This window comes from Eulemur rufifrons, chromosome 3 (assembly GCF_041146395.1).
Source record: "Eulemur rufifrons isolate Redbay chromosome 3, OSU_ERuf_1, whole genome shotgun sequence".
In the NCBI taxonomy this organism is placed as follows: domain Eukaryota; kingdom Metazoa; phylum Chordata; class Mammalia; order Primates; family Lemuridae; genus Eulemur; species Eulemur rufifrons.
The window spans coordinates 16,757,958-16,778,930 of record NC_090985.1 but is presented as its reverse complement, the minus strand read 5'-3'; the positions used below and the strand labels follow the sequence as shown (position 1 = coordinate 16,778,930).

The window sequence follows — 20,973 nt, the reverse complement described above, 5'->3', positions numbered from 1 at the left end:
CTAGTGAGACCCTCTTTACTTTGGGCTGTACCACAAGAAATGGGTTTTCTGTGATGGAGGATTTGAGAGATGGGTGACCCGAGGGCAAGTGGAGCCCCTGTTTAAGTTCCCAGATGATTTTCCCGAGGACCCAGCTCAGGATCCCAGAACCTTGGCTTCCTGAAATCATGAGTGTTCCTTAAAGAGGCAAAACCTTTCCTCCTTTTAGGCTTATTTTCCTAAATGTGTCACATCACTGATACAACTAAGGCCTTGAATTTGCTTCATTCTTCCAAGGGCAGGACCACGTTCGAAATACAGACCCTGGTCTGTGGCTCAGATTAGGACTCCAGGGACTATGGGTTGTGACCTTCATGACGGGACATCCCTTAATGCTGAATAAGGACCACACCTGCCAAAGCTGGAGACAGAGCAGTTTGACATGGTCCACATGCTATGGCTACGCTTTATCATTACAAGATGGAAACTGAAGCCATTTTTTTCATGAGACATTTTATTCCTGTAACCTCTACACATTTAGCAGAGTTCATTGAAATCCATGAAAATTTTCAGAAGAACTACCTGTTTAAAAAATCTATCACCAGTTTTATATAAAGATAAAAAATCAAGCCCCTAAATAAAGTTTAAGGTAGTCAACTTTTGATGTCCTTTGCTAAATGTGCTTGAAAAGCCGGTCAATTCCTTCAAAAGTTAACATGAAATAGAGGCGGAGGAGAGAGGGAGGAAACAGGTAGAAAAAATAAAAGTCTGATTTCATTTAACTTAATGTCCTCTGGTTCCTCCATATTGTCACATATTGCAGAATTTCCTTTTTTAAGGCTGAATACTATTCCATTGTATGTATATAATGCATTATTTATCCATTGTCAGTGGACATTTAGGTTCTTGGCTATTGTGAATAATGCTGCAATGAACATGGGAGTGCTAATATTTCTTCAAGATACTGCTTTCGCTTATTTTGCATGAATACCTGGAATTGGAATTCCTGGGTCATATGGTATTTCTATTTTTAATTTTTTGAGGAACCTCCATACTATTTTTCTATAGCAGCTACACTATTTTGCATTCCTACTGACAGTGTACAGGGGTTCTAATTTCTCTACATCCTTGCAGACACTTGTCATCTTTTGTGTTTTTTATAATAAATATCATGAGAGGTATTAGGTGCTATCTCATTATGGTTTTGATTTGTATTTTCCTGATGATTAGTGATATTGGGCACCTTTTTATGTACCGGCTGTCCATTCGTATGTCTTCTTTGGAGAAATGTCTATTCAAGTCTTTGGCCCATTTTTTAATCGGGTTATTAGTTTTTTTGCTATGGAGTTGTAGGAGTTCCTTATGTATTTTGGAAATTAACCCCTTACATTACACTAAATGAAATAAGCCAATCATAGAAGGAAAAATACTACATGATTCCACTTATATGAGGTATCTAAAATAGTCAAATTCATAGAATCAAAGAGACTGGCAGTTGCCAAGGGGGAGGGGGAAGTGTAGAGTTGCTAATCAGTGGGCATCAAATTTCAGTTAAGCAAGATGAATAAGTTCTCGACATCTGCTATAAAACGTTGTAACTATAGTCAACAACACTGTATTGTATACTTAAAAATTTAAGAGGGTAGATCTCACATTAAGTGTTCTTACCACCATAAAGTTAAAAAAAATAAAGAAACCCTCAAAAAAATAAATCATACTGAGGGTAAAAGTAAAAAGAACATATTTTGTGTGCTAAGGATGAATGTATTTAAACAAAGACCTTTTTATTTGTAACAATTTTTTAAAAAGCTGAATCAAAATTACTTAGCCATGTACTTGTATATAAACATTTTCTGTTGCCCATCCCTCCAAAAAAGCAAAAAGCTGAGTAATTGCATTAAAAATAGGACTGACTTTATTCAGCAAAGTGAACCTTGAGAATATACGTAAATTATTCTCATTGGCCAACATTTATCTGATAATTTGAGGGGTCTTCTATGACCCTAATTGGGTGGATACCTGACATCTAGGCAGCAGGAGATAGAATCTAACTAGAGATGGTTTTCACTATTCTGCCGAGAAATCCGCCACTGCACTGGATTAACACTCTTGTCATGGATATGGTTTCTCCATTTTTTTTTTTTTTGCACTTTCTTCAGTATTGTACAGATAATCAGTTTGAAAAATATTTACCAAGGGCTTGCTATGTGCCAGTTACGGCTGGAAAAGCTGCCCTGAGGGAATCTGGTGAGTTGGAAGAGCCTGTAGAAGCTCTCTTTTCTGATATGATAGTAGTTGGCCAATTAACCAAAAAAAATTGGTTCAAGTGGACAAACATCAAGAAATTATACTTAGGTGCTTTAAACATTTTGTTTTAACTTAAGCTATGAAAATAATAGTTTTTTCACTTAGGTGCTTTAAATATTTTGTTTTAACTTAAGCTAGGAAAGTCATTGTTTTCCCACCAATTTTGTGATGGAGAGGGGAAGCCTTCTCTTGGAGGGCGAGTGTCTGCCAGCTGGACTTCCACATCACCTTCCTCACACCAAGCACACCTACAGTGAGAGTTTGAATCCAATTTCTATATGCATGTATATATGGACAGGAACATAAAAGGCTCTCACGAAGCAGCCTGGGAGCAGATTTGTATGATTTATTCCTCATCTTACAGTTGTCTTGCCCACACCTAATTTGATAACAATCCGTTTTAGCTGCTAGCTAAATCAGTTTGCATGAAAACAACAACTTTGCTTGTGTCCTCATATTTTATTGGTTAACCCAATATGTAACCACACATATGAATTGAAATAACACGTACCACTCACATCATTAGGTTGAAAATAAATACTCTTGACCCTTGGTGAGCATGCCCTCCTCCACCGATGGGAGCAGACACGTGTGGGTGATCAGAGAGCGCCCTGTTAGCCCAAAGATCCAGGATGCACGAGTGTCAGGCAGTGTGTCTTTCAAAGGACGAGGATGGCTTTGGCTGATCCCATTCCGTGTGGGGGGTGGCCAAGGGAAGATCTCCACAGGCAAGCACACGGGGGTGGCCTGCAGGGCGTGTAGAGGAGAAGACAGGGTGGACCTCTCTTGGAGAGACACCAGCATTAAGCAGCAAGCAGGGGAGCTGATGAAAGATGCTCAGGGACGTGTGAGGCAAACTAGGAAAAGGTGGCTCCAGGGAAGCATTTAGAACCTCTCTTCCTAATTCTCTCCATCTGTGTTCATCTCTTCTCCCAGGCTGGCAGGGATCCGAGGTCAGGGATGGCATCTTGTGCACTGTAGTATCTTCTCCTTTTGGTCCATTACCTGGCATGTGGGAAATAAATATTTTTGAATGAATTAAAGTGCATGTATTTTTTTCCACTGGTATTGTTGACAAGGAACAGATATCTTTATGCATGTTAAGTCTCTCATGTGGAAATCACAGGTCAGCAAACTGGGCCATCAGATCTTCTGCGTCTCAGCTTACCCCGCTGAGGGCATGTGTGTGAACCGAGATCATTGCTCAGATCGCCATGTGTGGCCAGCCACGCATGCCTGGGCAGGTAGCCTGGCGTCGCTCTGGTACAGCGGGGTGGGGAAGATGGCAGGTATTGTCATGTTGGACCCAGGTATGGTGATGTGAAAAATAGAAAAGCCACAATTTTTCACTAGTTCAAAGTCTTGAACCCAGGACATTCTAAAAGTTTTGGATGATTCTCAGTGGCTCCTAACACACTCACTTGTCTCTAAGGAACAAAACCACTTAGACCGTTAACATTGGGGTATTTAGTGTGAGAAAGCAAGTCTAATCATCAGAAGCTTGGAGTTTAAGAACTTTAATGTCACAGTTGATTACCACAGTTAAAATCATTGTTTGTTTATTATTTAGTGAATGCTATTAGTGTCTGTGATTTGCCCAGTTGATCTTCATTCACTAGGTAAGCACATCGTCACCCTGTCCATTCCTCCACGCACTCATGACTGTGGATCTGCTGTGAGGACTGGTGTCGCCCCATGTCACCTTCTGTATTTAAGACTTGATTTAAGTTAGTGTGATACGCTAGCCCCCGGAGCCTAAGTGTCCCTCTCTCCTTCTCCTCGGACAGCTTGGGGATGAACCACGATGACGACCACTCGTCCTGCGCCGGCAGGTCCCACATCATGTCGGGAGAGTGGGTGAAAGGCCGGAACCCCAGCGACCTCTCTTGGTCCACCTGCAGTCGCGATGACCTTGAAAACTTCCTCAAGTAGGTCCTTGAATCATTCTGTAAAATCGGCACAATAGAAAGTACTTCTAAAAGCCAGAATTAAGTATGAGGAGGAGAAATGAATCTCCTTCCAGATTCTCAGCTGGCCTGAAGAGGGGGTAGGACGGAGTCTCCTGTCACTGGGAAGAACGTCCTCCCCCGTGTGCATCTGGTACGATGTGCTGCTGCCCTTGATGGGGAGGGACCCTGCCAGGGAGGTGGGGAAGGAGTGTGTCTGTCTCACTGCTGCCTTCTTCCCACGAGGCATCTGCACCATTCCAGTCTCAGGTTTCTGTGTCAGAATTGGCCATCTGGTCGCATAGCTTTGTCAAACAGAGTCTGTACCAGGGATGATGCAGATCAAGACCTCAGAGTTGTGCAGAGTTGATGTACAGACCCTGATCACTCCTTAGTGGTGACGCTACGTCCACCTTGTGGAGACGGCAGCGAGCTGCCGAGTCTCACCTGCACCTGAGCTTTGCAGTCCAATAACACATTCGAGTGCCCAGTGAATTTGGGGTGAAGTGGGAAAGGCATCATTCTAGGTCTTCTTCCCTGAGTTTCCTATTAATGGGGAAATCATTTCAGTGGGTTAAAAATGAACTCATTTCTTTTAATACAGTGTACCTCCCACTGAGGATTTGCTATCACTGAATCCTAATGAATTATTGTAGGCCCCCTGCCATCATTTCACTTTACCCAGGAGGGTCACCACAGCAAGACGAAGCATTTTCATTTGCTCACATACACTGTGCAGGTCCCGCTGGTGACAGGTAGTGTGTGTCTGAACCCAGGAAAGGCGGGCCAGCGTCAGCTGCGTGTACTTGCATGCATGCAACTCTTCCCCTCAAAAATGTTGGCAAATGGCTGGGTTTTCTTTTTACAGCCGTCTGCCTTGTTTTAGGTATTGAAAAATAAAAGCATTTAGGTAGATAACCTCCTAACAGAGCCCTATCCTCACAGTCCCCAGTTCAGTGTTTTGGAGATATACCTCTTGTTGTAAATGAACGTTCCCATCCTGGCTGAAATTCTGGGGTCCCTGGCAGAGGTGTCACTGCTCAGCTTGCAGTGGTAGCAGCGGGGGCAGCCAGGTGAGACACCAGATCCAGTGAGTCTGCTGAGGTCCAACAAGCACTCAGAATCTGTGCGGTTGGAATGAGCACTTTGATTTCATTTAAAATAAAACCATCCTAACTTGTCCTTTATTCCTAATAACTGTTGCTGAAAGCTGTATTCTGAGAAAATGTCATAGCAATCTGTTTCAAAAGGTTTTTCATCAAAGAAAGCTTTCAGACTCCCCAAGAAAAAGTCCATGAGTCTTCCAGGTGTCATTCCCAGGCCCCTCCGGTCGCCAGGTGCTCATCACCTTCAGGGCAAAGATCCACACCCGACCATGTGGAAAAGGAGCAGAATCCGTGTGTCCAGTGCCTGAGTCCTTTCCCATAAATAATTTGGAGGGACATCTTTCTTGGTGATGAAAAAACAAAAACCTGGGCAGTATATTTGCAAGTCAACCTGTCTCTTGGCTGTTCCAGGTCAAAAGTCAGCACCTGCCTGCTGGTCACGGACCCCAGGAGCCAGCACACGGTGCGCCTGCCGCACAAGCTGCCGGGCATGCACTACAGCGCCAACGAGCAGTGCCAGATCCTGTTCGGCACCAACGCCACCTTCTGCAGGAACATGGAGGTACGCAGCCACCAGAGGGCTGGCTCGGGACAGAGCGTGGGCCCCGCCCGCCCTCAGCCGGCCTGGCTTCTGCTGGAGACGTGGGTATTCACACTCAGCCCATGCACACGCGCACATGTACCCGTACATACGTGTATGCACACACACATTCACGTACACAGACATGCATAAACACACCCTCACAGGCCTTTGTATGTGTGCCTCCCAGGGAGCCCACGTGCGTACACACAGCCATACACAGGCAGTTTTGCAGGCGGTATTTTAGGGTTACTAGCATGAAAACCTTCGGACACTAGAGAAAAGCAATTAACTCGTACTTGGAAGTGATAAAATGTCACCTGACTTCCAACCCTGCACAGATCAGGAAGAGAGCTAAAGATTGTTAAAGGTTGGAGAGTATCAGATTGAAAATATTTAACAAGTAATAAATTGATTGTATGTTAATAGTGATAATAACCCCATTAAACGGTCACCATTTATTTAACAGTGGCCATGGATTTGGTCCTAAAGCTTCCCACACATAGTCCCAATTAGTCCTTACCACTTCTCCCTAGATTCCATCCTAGTTGACAGATGATGGCACCAAATCAAGCTAAGTGATCATTCAGAATGGCTTTGTTAGTAGGTAGTAAAAAAAGGATTTGAACTCAAGCCTCTTCACACCTGAAGTGCACACCTTTTCATGGTGCTGCAAATAGCAGCTTGCCAGGTTCTAGGGTGAGGGTGCCAAGAGAGGCATGCTGGGGCCGGGGGCATGGCAGTCTCCCTGTCCGTGGCCATCTGTGTAGCAGACAGGGAGGCCCGGACCCCAGGGAAGGCCAGAGCAGCTGCGGTCCAGCTGGTACTATGTGGTGGGACTTGGCTAGAGAGGCAGAGCCCACACCGTCCTGGGCAGGATGCAGACAGAGTGGGGGAACCGGCTAGGGATGTGTGGGACTCAGGAGCTACCCCAGGGGAGTCGGCCTGAGGGAGGGTTGTGCCAGCACTGGCACTCAAGAGTGTGTCTGGTGCCAGGGAGGATGCATGGAGCAAGAACTCAGGATGGGACCAACACCAAGGCACACGGGTACACGAGCATCTGCCTCCAGAATGAGGCCCTGGCATGCCAGTTAGCCGGGCCTTCTGGAGATGAGCTGCTGCCTCTTGAGTGCTTCCTATCTAAGCATGAGTTGGCTTAGGAAACTGGGGCAGCTCCTGCAGGTGGGCATTGCTTGCCATGATTTGGGCGCAGAAAAGGGCAGCGCCTCAAAATCAGGATGGTGCTCCTGCTAGCTCTTTCCCTGAAGGGCATTAACTCACAGTGTGGTCTGTTACTCCTCTGCCATTCTTCTGGGGAGTGTACCAGCAAGGGTCCTTTCCAGGGGACCAGTGGGAAGCTGCCCCCCACTTCAGTCCCCCACTAGATGCCTTGTACCTCCTGCCCCCAGCAGTGGGTTGAGGGAGATGTGGTGAGCCCGGGATTTATCGTCCCTGCAGCCTGTCATGGTGCCCAACGCTCCCATCAGCCCCTGCATGGCATGACTGCTAAGGCTCTTGTTCCCATACATGGTGCCTGCAAGGGGCATCTATTTGCTTGTCCCCAGCTTTCAGTCCCTAAAATGAACTGATGCACACATACGTCAAGGGAGAGCTGGTTTCAGGGCATCCTTTGGTGGCATGCAGGCAGCACGAGATCATGTGGATGGGCTGCCCAGGGAGGACGCTGAGCATTCAGGAAGAGCAGAAGGGCCCTGGGCCTCCCACATGGAGAAGAAGAAAGTGCCCAGCTGAGTCAAGGGGCACAGAGAGGCCACTCCGCCCACTGTGGGCTGGTGAGATGTGGCAGGCCAGGCTGAGCTGGCCCTGCAGGGATAGGATTAAGTGGGGTGGTGGACAGAGAACCCTGCTCCCTGAAAACTGGGGCCAATTCCCTTCCAGGAGCCAGGCAATTGCACCCCGGTTGGGTGAGGAGGGACAGAGCGGGGCAGACTCAGGTGAGGGGGCCCCACGATCTCCCCAGCCAGACTCTTCTCTTGCACTGTCACGCAAAACCCTGACTGCAACCCTCGAGGCAGGGGCTTTTTAACCCCATTTGAACCGATGAGAAAACAGAAGCTAAGAGAAATGGGCTAATGGACCGGGGCCAGGGCCAGGCAGAAAGGGGCATTCTGGAAAGCAGGCTCAGGTGCCTCTCGGAGGAAAGGAAGGCCGCTGCCCCTCAGAGACAGACCCCAAAGGGGAAGAAGGGGACATAGCATCTTATTTTTCTTCATTAGCATCTTTTCATTTGAAGAGGACAATTAGAGGCCAACAGTAGTGATTAGCTCAGCTTTGTAGCTCCTTTCTCCCTAGAAGCTCAAAATCTGAATATGGTTAAAGTGAGATCTTCCCATTTCTGTGTTACAATGAAGCTGAACATCTATTCATACAGCTCACCAGGAACTGCAAACTATGCTTTCCTACTTGCTTTTGCCTTGAGAGTTTCACCAGTAATAAAATACAAAATAAAATGGCATTTTCCTCCCCAATAGCTAGCAGGAGCGATTACTTAGGGGAGTGAAGTAGGGACGGTCCCCTTCACAGCCACCTGTCCCAGCTGGTCAGTGGTGAGTGTCCTGCTTGCAAGGCTGGCGATGCTTCCTTTAGAGGAATCTGACAGTGGGACGGCAGTGACTGTTCCCGCTGGAGGAAATGTCACACTAAAGTTCTTGTGCACTACTGGGGAAGAAGAGGCTGAAGGCCAGGTGCCTTCCTGTGACTTGGAGCATGCTGCCCTGGACGTGGCACATGTATCTGAATCGAATCCAGACGAAGACAAGGCTACACTTCTGGACTCCAGGGCTTGCTGTGTCATCTGTCTGCTCCTTCTGAGCTTTTATAGGTCTGTGTTTCGGTTGATGTTCAGGATAGCGAGAGAGCATGTGTGTGCTGTTGTCATTTCTTACCTGTTCCCTGTAGGTGTGGGTGTGTGTCCCCCCGCTCCTGGGCCTCATCCCGTTCCACACTTGCCTTCACTTACCGTGTTCCAGCTGCACTGGCCGTCTGCTCTTCCCGGACCCCACCAGGGACACACCCTGCTTCATGCTGGCTGTTTCCTCTGCCCCACCGCTCTTCTTCCAGTTATACGTATGATTCATTCCCTCATCTTTTTTGAGCTTTGTTTTTAAATGTAACCTCCTCCACGAGGCCTACCCTGACCACCCTACCTACTTAAGATTAGAATCGGCACCCTCCCCTGCCCACCCTTGCAGCACCCGTGTCTCCTGATCTGCTAAGGGAAAACCCTGCTTTCAGACACTTAACCATCTTTTAATCTGCCACAGTTTACTTGTTTATCATGATTATTGCTTTGATAATCTCCCTCTTCTAGATTATAAACCCTTCAAGGGCAGCAGTCTTCGCTTTTGCTCACCAGTGTTCCCCTCGGTGAAACACTATGAGCAGTGCCTAGCACACAGGAGGTGCTCAGTGAGTATGTGCGTGCTGGGAGCCGGCCATGACCCTGATATTAATAGCAAATTTGTTAAGTCTTCCTTACGTAGCTTTGCTCAACTGCTAAGCAACCTGTGGACAAGCTCAGAGCTGAGAAAGAAACCTGTAGAGGATTCCTGGTATAATGTATTACTCTCTCAGCCTGATTTCGCATTTCTCTGTCTGTTTCACCAACATAACATGTAAGACTTTGTCAAATGTCTTAGAGGGGTCCGTATAAACCATTCCTGGGGCTTCTGCCCAGGACAAGAAGCCATTCAAGGCAGTGCAGTCACTGCACTGGGACTGCATTTGGGAGTGACTGCAGGCTGGTTCCCAGCGATCACCTCTCCTCTGTGCCGCAGGGTACTTATGTGTAAAATCTCAGGCCTCTGGTGAGTTAATACATGTGAAGTGCAGAGAAATGAGTGTGTCATACAGTCAGTGCCCAATAAGGTGAGCTGGTATCCGTGTTATTGTCACCTTTCTGGATAACACTGATTTTTGTCTGTTGGGGGGCAGAACTAGTTTATCTGTGTAGCTCCAGAATCAGCATTTCTCCAGACTGAACTCCTGGGAGCTATGGAAAATTAAGCATCATCTGAAACCTGTACTGCTCATGTCGCCAGAGACACTCAGAACCAATCGGAAAGGTCTTTTAATCCAATGCCATGATTGATCTTTGTAGCCATTATTACTCTTTCATGCCATTGAGGACTGAATTAATACCATGTAATGAAATGACAGTGGTCCCTAAGTTGCTTTTAAATTTCTTATTCCAACTTTTGCTTTCGGCCAAGATGAAATAGAAGGGAATGGATTTACTCTCCCATCTGAAATAATTAAAAAAAAAAAAAAAAGAAACATAAAATGTATGAAACCGTGATTTTCAGGATGTTGGACATCAAGCAATGAAGGCCTGTGATCCTTGGGAAATGTGAAACAATGAGGTGAGCCCCGTGGTCCCCCTGGCCCACTGCCTGGGCAGTCTCCAGGCTGCAGCACAGGGAGGGAGAACTGCAGGAGCAGCAGTTGTCCTCAGTTGCAGAAATGGAGCTGGGTCCACAGGGAAGCTGAGACGACTACAGTTCACGAGGCAGAGGACCACAGAAGAAAGAGCTGTGCAAAGGAAACACTCAGAAATCTGCAGAATCCTCCATAAATATTCAGCCTAGTGGTCAACACACGTGTGAAAAAGCTACCCAAGGCCAGGAATAGAACCATCTGAAAGGGTGAGAGGGAACCTTCTCTGGAGCTCACAGAGGCATCAGGTAGGGCACGCGGAGGGTTTTGCTTCAGTTGCTTGGAAAAATTAGCCCCACACTAAATGCTGACCTGGTTCCACCTAATAAAGCTCAAAGGCAATATCTAAAAGGAGAAAACAGTTTCCAAGGAATTTAACCAAGTCCTAGAACAAAGCTCAGATATATCTGTAGAAGTACAAAATTATTCAGTGCTCGATAAAATAAAATCACAATGTCTAGCATCAAATAAAAGACTACCAGGCATGCAAAGAAATAGGAAAATATACCCATAATTTGAGAAAATCAATTAAAATCAAAGTAGAAATGATACTGGTGATAGAATTACCTATGTCAAGGATATTAAAACAGTAATGATGACCATACGCCAGGTTCAAGAAGGTAGCAGAAGATTGAACATGTTCAGTAGAGACATGGAAGATATTAAAAAAGATCCAAAGGGAATTTCTAGGAAGAAAAACTATAATGTCTTAGATGAAATATACCCTGGATGGGATTGATGGCAAATTAAACATTGTAGATAAGAAGATTGGTAAACTTGAAAATGAAGCAATCAAAACTATCCAAAATGAAACACAGAGGGGAAAAAAACCACACATTATCAGTGATCTGCGGGACTTCAGGTGGCCTAATAAATAGGTGATTGACCCTCTGAAGGAGATGGGAGGGAGGGCAGAGGATATAAACATTATTTGAAGAAATAATGGACCATCCTTCGTCCCTGGGATGAAACCTACTAGGTCACGATGAATAATCTTTCTAATGTGTTGCTGGATTCAAATTGCTAGTATTTTGTCGAGGATTTACATCTCTGTTCATCAGAGATAGTGGCCTATAGTTTTCTTTTTCTATTGCGTCTTTGTCTGGTTTTGGTATCAGGGTGATTCAGGCCTCATAGAGTGAGTTTGGGAGCATTCCCTCCTCCATTTTTTGGAATAGTTTAAGTGGAAGGGATTGGTATTAGTTCTTCTTTGGATGCTTGCAATTCAGCAGTGAAGCTATCTGGTCTTGGGCTTTTCTTCGATGGGAAACTTTTTATTACTATTTCTATCTCCTTACTTGTTATTGGATTATTCAAGTTTTGGATTTTTTCCTGCTTTAATCTTGGTAGGTTGCATATGTCAAGGAATTTATCCACTTCTACGTTTTCCGATTTCTTGGTCTATAGTTGCTCATAGTAGTCTCTAAAGATCCTTTGGATTTCTGCAGTATCAGGTGTAATGTCTCCTTTTCCATCTCTGATTTTATTTGAGTTTTCTCTCCTTTTTTCTCAGTCTGGCCGAAGGTGTGTCAATTCTGTTTATATTCTCAAGAAAGCAAGTTTTCGTTTCATTGATCTTTTATATTGTTTTTTGGTTTTAATTTCATTTATTTTAGAGACTCTGTCTCTAAAAATCTAAGGATATTAAAAAAGGGTAAGCAGTAACTGCATGGGTTAAATATATAATATATCTTACTATACTTAAATGTTTTGATTATTTATATAAGTGTTTTCTACAGAATAATATGAATGTAGTTGTAGTAGATCTTTATAACCTATTCCCCAGAACCTGTGAATGTTATTTTATGGTGACAAGGACTTTGCAGGTGTGGTTTAGTATTTTGAGATGGGGAGATTTTCCTGGATTATCTGGGTGGGCCTGATGTATGCAAAGGAGACTCCTTAATAAGAGGTCCTTGGTGCCAAAAAGACTGGGGACCACTGCCATATAGCCTAAGTGTGTAGTAGGCCAAACCATCTAGGCTTGTGTAAGTACAGTCCATGATGTTCATGAAGCAATGAAATCACCTAACAGCACCTTTCTCAGAAAGTATTTCTGTCATTAAATGATGCATAACTGTATACTATCGTAAGATTTTTATGCTGTGTATAAGATGTAATAATAAAACATAAAGTCAGCCTGTGATGAGTTAAAAATGTAGAATATCAGCTGTAAAACAACCAATAAATAACAACAAAGAGTATAGCTATAAGCCAGCAAAGGAAATAAAATGTCATCATATATTATTTATCTCTTTGGTTAAGCACATTAGAAGTAGATTATGTGGGTGAATCATAAAGGCACATTAGTCATCCTCCATTCTGCTGAGAAACGGATGCAATCCCCATTACGTTAGGGTTCTTGACGTGCTCCATTGAGGTGTGGGTCTTCTGAGGCCCCATGACTGTCCTGTGTCTCAGGTGGACAGCAGCAATTGTCCAGTCTGCACATGAGTAATCCCATCAATGACATCATGACATCTCAAGACATCTCCTGTTATTTCAGAGAGAACTGCAATGCAAATTCTCAGTGATACTCTTCAAATCAACTTTTGGCCCCCTTTAATAGAAAAAAAAAAAAAAAAAACCTAGCTAGATGCCATAAAAAAGAAAGAAAAATACTCCTGGCCAGGAGTTTTAGGGGAATGAATATTGTAAAGGAATTACAACTTCCAAAAATCTAGAGGAATCTCTTCTCTTAAGAACCACATCCGTGCATGGGAATTGAGCTCACTGTCTGTATTCCTGAGCCCTGGGCTTTCCCAAAGACTGTGTTGATTAGAATCGTCAAGCCCCTCGCTACTCCTGTCCCTGTGCAAAGCCCTGAGTGGCAGCTTTGGAAAAGCACCTAAACATGAATGAGGCAACTGTTTTGGAGTGTGTGCATGTCTATCTGTCTGTGAATCTCTTGTCTTAAAATTTTCTGGAACGCTAAGCGCATTACAGAAAAGAAAATGATACATAATAGAGGTTGGACCCTGCCAAGGGAATAAAACCGTAAGACACACCAGTGCTAAAGAATTGAACATTTTCTGTTTAGTTTTCTGGAATACAGAGCGTAAAAACAAGAAGAAGAAAAACTGGATAGATAATATTTTGGGAAAAATACCAGCCATCATGCTAGAGGTGGGCAGTTTTCATTTTGCTGCTGCCTCTTCTGAGGAACAGAAGCTTATCTGCCTACAGATAAGCCCAGACTATGCCTGGAAGAGGTCACGGCCTTGCTTGTCTCAGGAGATCGGGTTTCTCGTCAACACACCTTTGTTATTGTTCCTCGGATAGATTTTAGAGAATTGTGAACCAGGATAGGAAGGAGATTACGCTTTTATTTTTCTCCAACTTCTAATCGAGGCTAGAATTTCCTTCAGTGGCGAATGTTAGCAATAAACCACGGTAGTCTTAGCCACGCCCACAACTGGTCACTGAAATTAGGAATCACAGGTATTTTCACGCCACATAACTCTTGTGGCTGATGTCTCAGAATATCATTTAGATTCCCACTACTTCCCAGTTACAGTGGTTACTAGACCCGGGGCCAGATCTTGTTGTGCAGCGTGCTGACAGAGAAGCATGTACATGACCATGTTACACATGTAGAGTTGTTTTTGTATTTTGAAAACTTATTTTCAATTGAATTGTTTTCTTGGTGACCATGTGAATTTTATAATTATGCATTGACAAATGTACTCTGTGAAAGGGATTCATAAGCCTCCCCCAGGTGCCTTGGAGCACGGAAAGGCCAGATGCGTGGTGTAGTTTCAAGTGCAAACCTTCCTTCTGACTGGACTTCCCTATAGGTGGTTCTTCCGGCCCTCGTAGCTATTTTAAGCCCAATCAAAATTAAAACCCATTTCCTCACTCAAAGGTGTAGGGTAAATAACTTTGGAGAAACATTGCTACGACTGCTTTGGGAGCAGCGCAGGCTTCAGCTATTAACTAGCTTGTTGTTTTCTCAAACATGTACATACCAGAGAACCAACAAAAATTAAAAAACAGTCTATTTTAATGTTTAGGGTTCTGGAGGCCCCCACGCCATCACCATCAAATCTTTCATGTCTGTCTGCAGAATGCCCATATTGTAAGGCTCAAAGCTGTCTATGGAAATATGAGCTACAAAAAAAAAAAATGTATATTGGCATCAATAGCTGGCATTTGTTGTAGAAGTTATTGGCAAATACAGCTGTCTCCTCTTTTAGCCAATGGTAATGTGATGTTTTTAGTTCAATAAAGCATTTCAAGAAAGTCCAAACGTAAAAGCTATAAACACTGGATGGTAAATATTTATTAGAAAGGGGAAATGAACTTTATGCAATTAGCCCAATCAGTCTTTTTTATGATTACAAGTTCCTCCTGTCCCCGTCGGCAAAGTCACTGCAAAGCAAAGTCATTATTTAACACGACTTTCGAGCTATTTCAGTTCCGATATTCTGCCAGGTGGGCATTGTCCACTGAAAGGAAGAGTGTGGCATTGCTGCTGGGGACAGAGCCAGCGAGGGAGACAGGGCGATGCACTGAGAATGGTCACTGCCTCAGGAAGTCCCCAGCCCTTTGTCACATGCAGGGGCATGCCTCTGCCCTCCACCGCCACTCTGGGTCTGGGGAGTCTCAGCTGAAAGATGCTATCAGTGGCCACCCACCCCTGCACCCTACCTGCTTCCCAGCAACACCTCCTGCCATCGTTGCTCCAGAGCCCGTGCCTGGCTGCCACACGGTAGTGCCTGGCAGGGGCGTATGCCAGCCCTATTAGTTGCCATGAGCACGGGTGTGCCTGTGTGGCATGGCATTCTCAAGGGACTGAAGTGTGCACATCATGCCATTTTTTTTTTTTTAAGAACATCATTGAGCACAGAAGCTGTAAGCCAGTTGTTTCAGGAAGACGAGTGTCTAAGAGTAGCCGTAGGCACTAGAGAGTCTTTGTTCTCTTCTCTACCTAGCATTCCTCCCTTTGCTCTTTTGCGTTTAACTGTCACCACCTTTTGGCACAGCAGGGAGGTGCTGGCTGTGTCACACAGTGGTGAAGGAGCTGGGTTCTCAGTCAGGGTGCCAGGGGCCATCCTGCCTCTACCTCTCGAACAAGTTACATAGGGCCTGTGTGCCTCAGTCTTCTAATCTGCAAAATGGGGACATAAATTCTACTTACAGGTCATAAGGTCGTCACGACAGTGAAGTAACAGCTGAATTGAGTGCTTAGCATGTAGCAGGCCCTCGGTATACGTTAGCTAGTGTTGTTTCTCCGTCAGCTTGTGGCCTGGAGCTGGTGGGAGAGGTGGAGAGTTAGTAGCTGACGATGTCCTTGGCTGGTCCCTCTTTCCTGCACTCCCCTCGCCTTTCCTCCTGGCACTCCGGAGCCTGTCTCCCCGGGGAATTCCTCTCCAGCTTCCACTGTCTCTCCTTCAGCAAACTCCTGGTCCCCAGGCTGGCACATCTCCTTCTGTCCTCTCCCCAGTCCTGCAAAGATTCCCGTGGGCGTCTGGCTGGAGCGAGAAATCCCTGTTATACCCAGGAAGCTCAGAGTGTCAAAAGTCCACCTTGGGACCACAGAGATCTTTTCTCTCATGTGGGTGGTTTCTAACCTGGTGGGTAGCTAGAATCCTCCAGAAACTGTTAGAAGTTTCTGTGCCCCACTCCAGATTTTCTGTCTTAAAATCTTCAGCGGGGTGGGTTTCAGGCATCTGTCTTTTTATGCAGCTTCTCTGGAGGTTCCCACACTCAGCTTGGTTTGGAAACTTAATGACTTAAATGAAACCTGTCCCTTTAATGCTGGTGGCCCTGGCCAGAATGGGTGGCTGGCCAGTCCCAGAGCCGGCCCTGCCCCTGTCAGACAGACGGGGCTGTACAGTAGTACGTGGACTTGGACGCCAGGCTGAAAGCTGTCCTGCCTGTCTCAGTCTCAGCTTCCTGCCCGGCATCTGCAGCCTCTCTCCAAAGCTGTTGGACTTTGGCAGCCTATGGCCCTAATTTTCCAGAAGTGTTTGAAAGTTTACAGCAGACTGCCTTGTCAGAGAGGTCTCTAGACCACGCAAGTTGTGTGTTATCTTGCATTCTCGTCCCCCCTGACAGCTGAGTGTCCGGTGCCTGGGCCCTGACCTCACCCGGCAGCAACCCCAGCCTCAGCCAGGTGATGGTCTCTGCAGCCCTCGGGAACATGGAAGGAGTGACCCAGCCCAGGACTCAGGAAGCCTTCCAGAAGCGCGGCTGGCGTGTCTGCCTGGGGAAGACTTCAAACTGCAGTTGTATTGGTGGAAAATTTGGATTAGTCACTTTTTCATCCAGCTCGTGGCATTTTATTCGATCTCCTTTTTGGCTTGTGTTATCAGCAACACATTTTTGAGGGATTTTACATAACCGTTCCCTTCAGTATCACTTGGAATTAGAGCTGCTCTCCAAACCTTCGGTGGGAGCCCAGAGAGGAAGAGGCAAAAGAACCTCAAAACAGCCTTCACAGTCCTTGACAGGGACATCGCCACTTGAAGGCAGGTGGCAAAGGCTCGAACGCACGAACAGTGCTGTCTTTGAGGAACTCAGACCTTTTTGCATTTTCACAGGACTCCCGGGAAGGAAGCTTGGCACTGGCTTATTCGTCACGCAGCCTCTTGAGGAACTGTGTGGCAAAACGTGCTGGATGTGACTTTCACCAAACCTTAAACGATGCCAGTGAGGTGACAGATGCTAGAACCAGAGAGCTGTTTTGTCTTCCTTGCTGTTTGCATGGACCAGTGACTTTCTGCTGCAGCTCAGGCACTGCCTCTGGTGGTGGGAGCTGGGGGTGGTCTGGGCACCCTGCCCCTGATTTGGTTTGAGCAGCTGCCCCTTTATTTGTCTCCACCCTGTTCTAGTGTGCCATATTTCATGGAAGTTCACGTTCAACGCCAGCAGTGTTTGCAAATAGAATGTTGCAAGTGGAGGGAGCAGCATGCAGCTGAGAACAGGGCGTTCCATTCCGCCAGGAACAAGAGAGGAGGATGAGCGGTGGGGGCTGGCTGGCACAGGGAATGCAAGATTGCAGGGGGAGGAAGTGAGAAGCAGAAAGTGGGGACTGATGGAGAGACAGTATAACCAGTGGGTAGGAATGTGTGTTCTGGGTTCAGGAGGACAGGTCCCAGCTCTGCAGCTTAGAGCAGTCAGAGAACTCCATCTTTTCCTCACCTGCACAATGGGAATGGTGAGTGTGTGTCTCACAAGGTTGGTGTTAGTAGGACTAAGGGAATCCCTATAAAGTGCTTATATGATACCTGGGCTTGGTAAATGCTGACAGTGTATCAGCTTTTGTCTCAGCCCACTGAAGCCTGCCATGGCTTTACTGATGAGAGTATTTGCTCACTGGTTGGTTCTTTCATTCAACATGTCTTTATTGGCTATATATGTGTGTCTTGGAGTTGGTGAATACTAAAGTAGAGTTGTCCCATCCTTTTTGTTTAGGTCGTATTATTTTTTAACTTGTGAGATAATTTTCGCTCTTAAAAAGACTTGCAAAAACAGTATATACCTTTCACCCAACTTCCTGTTGTATAAACATCTTACATAATCATAGAACAATTATTAAAACCAGGGAAATTAACCCTGGGATGCTACTATTATAGTATATTTGGATTTCACCAGTTTTCCCATTAATGTCCTTTTTCTGAACCAGGATCCAATCCAGGATTCCCATTTTGCCTTTAGTTGTCAGGTCTCCTTGGTTTCCTTCAATCTGTGACAGTTCCTCAGTCTTCCCTTGTCTGTCATGATCTTGACACTTCTGGAGAGTTCTGGCCAATCATTTTGCAATTTGGGCTGGCCTGATGTTTCTCATGGCTAGATTGAGGTTATGCGTTATTGGGAAGGAAACCACATAGATGATGTGGTTAACACATCTTATTACTGGGATGTTAACCTCAGTCACCTAGCTAAGGTGTTGTCTGAAAGGATTCCCCACTGTAACTTACTACTTTTCCTTTTGTCATTACTGTTGAGTTTACCTGTAGAAGTGCTTCCCAACCTCAGCACGGCTTCTTGGGCTGGATAATTCTTTATGTAGGGACTGTCTTGTGCACTGTAGTGTGTTTAGCAGCATCCTAGGCATCTACACTCTGTAGGTCAAGGGCACACCGCTAGTTGTGACAAGTGAAAAATGTCTTCAGATCTTTCCAAATGTCCTTAGGGGACTAAAATCACCCCCAATTGAGAACCATTGACCTATAGGATAGAAGTAGCTAAAAGGTCATTTTTGCACATCTATAATTTTTATATTAATAATTTTCTTTATTGGTAGCACAATATGAAACACAGAAAATGCACAAATCATAAGGGTCCAGTTATATGAAATAAGATATTTTATCAAGTTAAGTATCTATTTATAACTCATTTTATTAAGAGTTTTAATAAGGAATCATGATTAAATTTTATTAAATGTCTTTTCAGCATCCATGAGGAGACTGAATGGCTTCTCTCTTTTGAGTTATTAATATGGTGAATTATATCAGCTTTTTTCCTAATATTGAACTATCTTTGAATTCTTGGAATAAGTGGTTTTGGTTATGACCTTCCCCTTGACCCAAGAATTGTATAAAAGAGATTTTTGAAATTTCCAGGTGGAAAGGTTATTTAGTCTCTAGTTTTCTTTTTTCAAAATTAATTCCTAGTTTTATTTCATCATGCTGCAGTTCTATTTTCCAGATTTTATCAAGCTTAATGTTTATGAATATTCTGTGACCATTAAAGGTATATCTGTTTTCAGGGTATGGAGATCTATTAATGAAATATATCTTAGTATGGCTTTTTTCAGATATTCTGTATCTTTATGTAGTTTTGTCTATTTCATTTGTCACAGACTGAGAAAGTTAAACTCTTCGACTAATTATTTTGTTGTTTTCCCTTATATTAAGCAAATTTTGCTACATGAGATTTAATTCTGAGCTAGTGGGTGCATAGATATGTGTAATTGTACATCACCACTTGTGAAGTGTCTGTTCAAGACCTTTGCCCATTTTTCTATTAGGTCTTTTTCTTAATTGATCTATAAGAGTTCTTTGTTATTTTTAAAAAATATACTCTGGATACAGACACTTTGGTTATATGTATTAAAAATCTCTCTCTTATGTATCGCAGATATCTTCTCATTCTCTCATAGGTGTCTTCTGATAAACAGAAGTTCTTAGTTTTAATATAGTATAATTCATAGTATGGTATAGTATAATTCATCAGTTTTTTTCTTTAGGGTTATTACTTTTTGTGTTTTGTTTAAGGAATCTTTGCCTAATGTGATTCTCCTTTTCTTTGATGATTAGAAAAGTTTTATGAGAAAGCACTGTCTATAAAATTCATAATAAACAGTTTACGCCACCTTCTTCCTCTTTCTCCTGATGTGGCAATAACTTCTCCTAATCCCAAGCACTCCTACCCCATAAATTCACCTCCTGGGTCAGCCTTGTGTCATCAAGCACGTGTCTGTACACGGACGCCACGCTTTTGAAGAGCTCTTAGGTCAAAGTGCATGGAATCAAACATTTAATGAGGCGCAGTCAGTCTTTACGGGACCAGCTGGAGCTGCACTGAAGGCTCTCATCTTTTTACCATCCCTTTGAGAGGTGAACAGTAATGGGAACATGTAGACTTTTCTGAACCCAAATGTGCAGTATTCCACTTGAATCATCGACTTCTTTAAGGGCAAAAATCAGTCCTGACATACTCGAAAAATGAGAAAGAGCTGTGGGCTTTTCTTAGCTCTTTTTAAAAGCCCCCTCCAGCTCTGGTTTCCTCCCTTTCTCTTATTTTTGTCCCTTCAACTTCTAAACATTTTTTTTTAACTTTAGGCAGCACAGTTGTGTGTCTGTTCCATGCAGCTGTTTGAGATTACTTAGAACAGCAGACTCTAAACTGAGCGTGCATGCCATTTGTAAGCTACGCCGTGACAGGGTCCCCGCCACACCCTGGAGGGTGATGTCTCCCTGTTCCCACTCGGGCCTTTAGGTTTGGCATCCTGGATCACTGTGTCTTTAAAAGATCCTTGAGTACATCTGTTCTCAATTTTCAGACCATGAGGCGAGGATTTGGGTGCAAGTAGTTTATCTGGGAAGTCATCCCGGGAAGCGCTGTGAGGGGACCAGGGAGGGGGAGCCAGGAAAGGTGTGCTGATGGGCAGGTGACTGCCGGAGGCAACGGGCCACCCCACCAGGACCCTCTGAGAGACACATGGAACTTGCCTCAGTGCCACCCCCCAAGTGGGATGGGGGTTATCCAGCGCCTGTCCCTTTTGGTTGAAGGAACTGTCTGCACCTGAGTCCTTTGGGGAAGGCCACTGGCTGTGTCTGCCTCAGTGATTTTGATAAATTGTCTCATTCTGAGCACTTTGTTGATGTCTAAATTTCCTATTAACACAACTGGGAGTCTGTGTTTTTAAATGCCCATTCCTGTTTTAGTAGAATTATTTTAATTGTATATTCGTAGAGATTCCAAAATTCTCTAGGTGAAATACTATAAGAAATTATGCACAGTTCAGCTGAGCTAGAAAACAGGTGACCATAGGGAGAAGGGAATGTTGCCTCTGTAACCCTGTGATCACAGGGCCCGAGCACTTCAGGGCCCTTTGCTCTCCCTTTTGGGCCTTATAACAGCTGCCCAC

General features: G+C 44.6%; 2 protein-coding genes across 2 annotated transcripts in view; both read left to right on the top strand.

The window, feature by feature from the left end:
• Positions 1-20,973, top strand: part of LYSMD4 (LysM domain containing 4) — a 234,995-nt gene that overhangs the window by 31,955 nt on the left and 182,067 nt on the right. The gene's annotated exons all lie outside the window — the stretch shown is intronic.
• Positions 1-20,973, top strand: part of ADAMTS17 (ADAM metallopeptidase with thrombospondin type 1 motif 17) — a 278,659-nt gene that overhangs the window by 141,804 nt on the left and 115,882 nt on the right. Inside the window, exons 9-10 of the mRNA XM_069465782.1 lie at positions 4,074-4,214; positions 5,750-5,900. Coding sequence (XP_069321883.1) covers positions 4,074-4,214; positions 5,750-5,900 — 292 coding nt within the window. The remainder of the gene's footprint in view (positions 1-4,073; positions 4,215-5,749; positions 5,901-20,973) is intronic.